The 6,000-nt window shown below is 46.9% G+C and overlaps 1 protein-coding gene across 2 annotated transcripts in view; it reads right to left on the reverse strand.

Annotated features, from left to right (window-relative positions):
• Positions 1–6,000, reverse strand: part of F8 (coagulation factor VIII) — a 91,913-nt gene that overhangs the window by 36,992 nt on the left and 48,921 nt on the right. Inside the window, exons 11-13 of one of the 2 annotated variants that reach the window (XM_019536319.1) lie at positions 4,497–4,708; positions 3,077–3,227; positions 2,356–2,565 (exon numbers count right to left, since the gene is read on the reverse strand). The exons of the other annotated variant lie outside the window; for it this stretch is intronic. Coding sequence (XP_019391864.1) covers positions 2,356–2,565; positions 3,077–3,227; positions 4,497–4,708 — 573 coding nt within the window. The remainder of the gene's footprint in view (positions 1–2,355; positions 2,566–3,076; positions 3,228–4,496; positions 4,709–6,000) is intronic. 2 annotated transcript variants of the gene reach the window in all.

Consider the following 6,000-nt stretch of genomic DNA (forward strand, 5'->3'; position numbering starts at 1 on the left):
ACTGGGATATAGGTAGTCGAGGCATGACCCAAAAGAATCACAACTTAGGGCATCAGGAACATGTGATGTCAAGGAAGAAAGGGTCAGAGTCAGGGGCAGGCTACTTGATAAGCCAAGGTCTACAAGGAACTGAGACATAGGCAGTCAACCTGGGTAGAACCACAAGCTAGGAGGAGCTAAGAACAAGAAACAGAGATCCAGACCATTGTCATAAGCCAAGGAGTCCAAAGCAGGCAACCATGGCTGTATGGGACCAGGACATGGGTGACTGCCATAAGTGAGAAGCCAGCTGTCAGAGAACAGGGGTACAGGCTGGAGTCTGGAAGCACAAGGGGTCTTGGCTGGAGTCAGGAACAAGGAGTCAGCAGGTGGGAATCAGGAATGAGGATAGAGCCAGGAAGCCAATAAGCAAGACCTAGGGAACAAAACAGCAGGAACAAATAAGCAGGCCTGGAGAGCTAGGAACAAACAGGCAGGACCCTGGGAATGGTAACCTAGGGATCAAAAGGTAGGAACCAGAAAACTAAGAGCAAGGAGTCAAAAGTCCAAGGCTAGATAGAGAAGCAGACAGCCAACCCCATGCAGACAACTGGGGCCAGCTGGGGGTAGTTAGGTCTCTGGTAGCCAGGCTCACTCAGTAACCAGGGCCAGCTGGGGGCAATTTAGTCTATGTGCTGCCCTGGATCCTAGAAGTTCTTATGTACCTAAGGACATACAAGAGCACGGGTTGAAGTCAAGTCTCCTGACTCCTTGCTGCTATCCAGTCACCTTGTGCTGTCTGAGCCTAACCTAGTCCATGGAGCAACAGAGGCCTTTGGTCTCCAGGGCTGCCAGTGAGGCTGGTTGGGAAGAGCCTCTGTGACTCTGGGGCCTTTTCCAGCGCCTTGTCCATTAATGCATCTGGACAGAGCTCTTCGGAGTAGTATCCAGTGATTCTTTGGACTTCTTCACAGGAGAATAGATATTGTCAAAGCTTCTCTGCTCAGTCTCCTCTTCTGAATTCTGTGTTTTTACTTTGTGCCCTGCCCTGCAGTCCTCTCTCCACAACTGATTTTCTTGATATCAACAGCAAGCCATAGGCACAGCATGGCATTCACTATCATGGGACTTACTGAATTTGTGATTGCCTGATTTTCACAGACAACATGAAATCCGGCAGGCTCCATGAAAAAAGGCAGGCTCTGTGAAAAATGGCAAGCTTTGTGATCCGTGTTGCCAAGTCTCAAGAGAAAAAAAGTGGCACTGCCTTTAAAAAACGCCCAAAACAAGCCCAAGAAGTTCTGGATCACACTGTCACCACTGCAAGATCCCAGCCCGGCCCCAGAGCCCCACCCTGCCCTGCCACATGCCCTGCCAGCACTGCTGGGGCTGGTCTCCATGGAAACCCCAGCCCCACACTATCATAGGGGGGCTGCTGCTGAGGTCTCCATGAAAATCAGCCCGAGCCATGAGAGCAGGGGCTGCTGGGAAATGAAGTCCAGCTGCCAACCAGATCTGCCATTTTGCGCCCCCCACCAATATACATCAACACAAGTCAGTCACCAAAAACACTCCTACAACCATTTTTAAACTATAACTTTTTTTAAGTCACCTATTACAAAAAAGCCCACAATAAGCGACCTCAAATAAAACAAGCCCAAAAAACCACAATCCGTGACTCAAAAAATTAAAGCAACTTTTAAAAAAACAAGCCCAATTCCACTTATTATAAGTGAAGTTGGTAACTTTGTCTGTGATGTTGGCAGGCTTCCTGAAAAAAAAAAAAACCTACTGAAAATAAAATGCTGGCTCCCCAAAGAGGTCCAATTGGCTGAGAGGGCTGCCTGTCATGCAGCCCCCAACCCTTTCCACCAATCGGTGGTGAAGGGTGGGGCCATATGACAGACAGCCCTCATAACTAATCAATGGCAAGGGTGGAACTGCTGGGGCCCTCAGCCAATCATAGGTTGGGGGGACTGGGGCCTAATCATTTGCCTCTATTTGGGAACACCACTAAAATGTCCAGTGATGACAGCAGCTATTTTTCGCCTCCTTCTGTACTAACTACCCAGCTAGCTAGACCAGTTCTTCGCAGTAGTGTTCAGGCATGGTCAACTCTTGTGTAATGCAGCCAGACACTGAAAGCTTGTTCTGCTGATGTCAACTGAGTCCTCGTGGGGTAGCTGTGGTCAGAAGAGGAGCTTATCTTGAGCCAGCAGAAAAGTGCTGTCAGCTGAGAGTTGGCAAATTAATGTCAATCTCTTAATAAACCTGATGGTTATTTTCCTAGTTGAGCCCTACACCTGAGTCTTCTAAGATGTACCATATATATACCAGCTACACACATTAACTTATGAAATACCTATACCTACTAACCTTTCTTTTCCAAGTCCATGATAATAGTTTCCCCAGAAAATGGGAAGAGGGTGAGAGTGTCTTCATAGACCATGTTACGTTTGAAGGTGTTCCCAGAGAAGAAAACAGAGAGGAAGTCTGTCTGTGCACCAACACTTAAGACATACCAGTATACTACTTGGTTCAGGCAAAGGTTGAGGTTTAGGTTGTCAAAGACGTAACCATTAATAGCTGGAAGAAACATAGGGTGTGAAATGTTACACAGAAGACTTAGTCTTATATAGTAGCTAAACTTTAATTAGCTGGCATGACAGAACAAACAAGACTTCAGATCAATGGATGCCACAAGCAGCAATATCTTGTTAACATCATGAGTGACTGTTGCCTCCTGAGTCTGGGGGGGCACCCTCAGAAAACACCAACAGCAGCAGCCCTGTCAAGGGGGTCACCAGCCCTGCTGACAGCATTAGTGTTGGCCGTTGGGGGGGGCACCAGCCCCATTGAGGGAGGCATGTGAACCCCTGTGCTCCCCCTACCAGTCGCCTCTGGTTAACATTCTTCTTGTAGAAGAGTCCAAATCACAAGAGAGATTGACAGCTGTTTTTGGGACTCCAAGAAATTTCTCCTAAAAGACCCCCAGATCAGGATATAGGACACCCACTTGAACCTCTGTTCCAATGTCTGGCCAATCCTGTCTTCTCCCTCTGTCCTCCCCATATAACTTCCATCCCTGGTTACTCACTGTGCATAACATTCGAAGCATAGAATTCAGGATCCTGAGTATTCACATGGGCTGCATCTGTGCAGAACCGCTGTATGTTCTCTGCCAGGTACCAGCTCCGGTTTTCATCAATGACAGAAAACAGCAAAAAATTTGCCTCATCTGATAACATCTGGAAATGACAAAGGAGCCTGTTCATAGCCTAGGATGGTTCTGGTTAGGTTGGAGACAGAGGGCCAAAGGTCATGTGTGTGTGTATGTGTGTGTGTGTGTATTTGGTCAAACTCACACCAAGAACTTCATGGTAGGTAGGCAATAGGCATGTGCAAAGCAGCTAGTATTTGCTTTGCATTTGGATTTGGTGATTCAGGGGACAGTGATTTGATTTGGTGATTCAAATCATTGTCCCAAATCATCCCAAAACAATCCGGCTGAATCTGATTCAGAGATTCAGCCACTGCTGAACTGGTCAAATCTCTGAATCAAATGAGCCCCATCCCCTGCCCACTCTCCCAGCCCTGTCAAACACTGCCCCACCCAGCCCCAGTGTCCCGACTCTTTAAAAAAAATTTTTAAAAGCCCTGTACTTACCAGCTGCTGCCAGGAGGGGGGAGAGCTGTGCTGCCCCACACTGCCCTGCACTGAGTGGGGGGAGGAGGGGTTCTACCATAAGCTTCCAGGGGCCCCAACAGCCACTGCAGCAGCCAGTGAGTGTGGGGCATTTTTTTTTTTTAAAGCATCAGGACACTGGGGCCGGTTGGGGCAGCCGTTGATGGGACTGAGAGAGCTGGCAGAGGTCAGTGGGCGCTCAGTGGGGCTGGGGGAGCAAGCAGGGGATGGGGCCTGGTGGGTGTCCTCTCACGGTCCCCTCCCCACTCCTCCAGCCCCCCCACCCCACCCCCTACTTACTGGCATGGAGTCTGGGTCCAGCTCCCTGCGGCAGCAAGTAGGGACTGTCCGAATCGCCGAATCTTTCTCCGAATCTTTTCCAAATTGATTCAGAGGCTTCAGATTGATTCAGAACTTTTTATTGGTCTCCTGATTTGATTCAGATTCAGAGATTCGGCCACTGAATCAGGCCAAATCTCCTCCGAATCAAATCAGCACCTGAAGCTTCGCACAGCCCTAGTAGGCAAGTGTTCTACAAAGTGGGTCTGGAGAATGTGCTTAGGCTGGGATTACAGAATCCACAGCAAGTCAGGCCTTGCCAGGCTGAGTGTGTCCCAGACTGAAGCTACCCCATGCTCACATTAAAACCCATCCCCTTAGAAACAAAGTCACAATGTTGCACCACAAATATTCTGTCCTGCAAAACAGAATATCTGTGCAGAGGACAGGAGGTAACAAACGTCCTGTGGCCTTTGGTTACAGCTCATATCAGTAATTACTTGAAACCCTCCCTTTATAATGACAGAGGTTAGACTGAAAGGAAGGGACCCACCTGATTGCCTCTTTGATCCATTGTTTTTTTATAGCAGATCAGAAGAGGCCCAATCAGCCCCGAGGCTATATCTCGTTCTGGGTTGATGGAGCTGTAGTAGAAACGGGTGAGGCAGAGAGGGTCTGAGCTGGCTGGTCCATCCTCCATTGTCACTTTCCAGCTGTATGTGAATGACTGGCCAGGTGGAATGGATATATCCTTCACATCTTTCTCTGGCAAAAGACAACCCCAAGAACAGATGCATTAGGTTTGGGCACCAAACTTAGTGAGGAACCAACTTCACAAAGAGTGAACAATAATAAATCAAACGAGCATCACACAGAGCCAACGTGTCCCAGAAGCAGCAGGGCTGAAATTTCATGATGGGTATCAGGGCACTTCGTATCTCATGGAAAACACCTGATCCTGTGACATTTCCAGGCCAAGGGCATGAACCAAGAAAACATCTCTATTCAGGAAGGGCACTGAGCGCATGTGCTTACATCTCACTGAAATCAAGGGATATGTCTAGCTTGAAATTAATGGCGTGACTCCAGTACATATAGGTGTACCAATACTAATCTTAATCAAGGTAACACAATAAAATTAGCAGTGCTGACACAGGGGCATGAATATAAAGCCAGGGTTGCTATTCTATATTGAGGCCAGTGCCACTGTCTTCACTGGTATTGTTACTTGTAGCTGGCTAGATGAAAGCCAGCAAAGATACCTACCCAGGATACAATCACACTTCATAGTGCTGTGTAGACATACAGTGGATGCTGATGACTCTGAAACTCATGCTAAGCTTGGGCCTACTCACAAAAATACAGAATACTGATGCTAACTGCATATTGCAAGAGGATGCGAAGTCATGGGTAGACCATCTAAGAAGGAATAATGAAGTATCTCTTCCAGCTTATCTTGCTATATTCAGAATGATTTCAAGCAGACTCTTAGTTGTCTGGTGTGTTACCATATGAAATGTCTATCCTTGATTAATTAGCATGATAAAAATTTATTTTGCGACGAACTCGTGTTTATGTGCAGGAAGAGACGTTCTCCCTATGTAATAGATGTCTCCTCCTGATTTAGTATGTTTTTCTGGGCTGTTAATCAGTTTCTTGATATGTTTCAAACTAAATAACCTCTTGTTACCCAAGAAGGTAACTCATTTAAATTAAACATTTCTGATAACCAGTAACCAGCAGGTTTTTCCTGTCAATTACTGCTTGGGACTCTCTCTTGATTTACACAACTAAACGAATGCTTTGGAGATGCTAAACTAAGGGTATAAAAAGGCAGTAAAACAGCAAACAGCGCATGCTTCAAGAGTGAGAAATCTGACACCAGTTGCTAATGCACCCAACTTACTCGAGAATTTGAAGAGAAACAGACCACCTCTTCATCACCTGTTTGGTGAGAAATCATCACCTTATAGATTCATAGATTCATAGATTCATAGATGCTAGGGTCGGAAGGGACCTCAATAGATCATCGAGTCCGACCCCCTGCATAAGCAGGA

Source organism: Crocodylus porosus, unplaced genomic scaffold, assembly GCF_001723895.1.
Source record: "Crocodylus porosus isolate Cpor-Errol unplaced genomic scaffold, CroPor_comp1, whole genome shotgun sequence".
Lineage (NCBI taxonomy): Eukaryota > Metazoa > Chordata > Crocodylia > Crocodylidae > Crocodylus > Crocodylus porosus.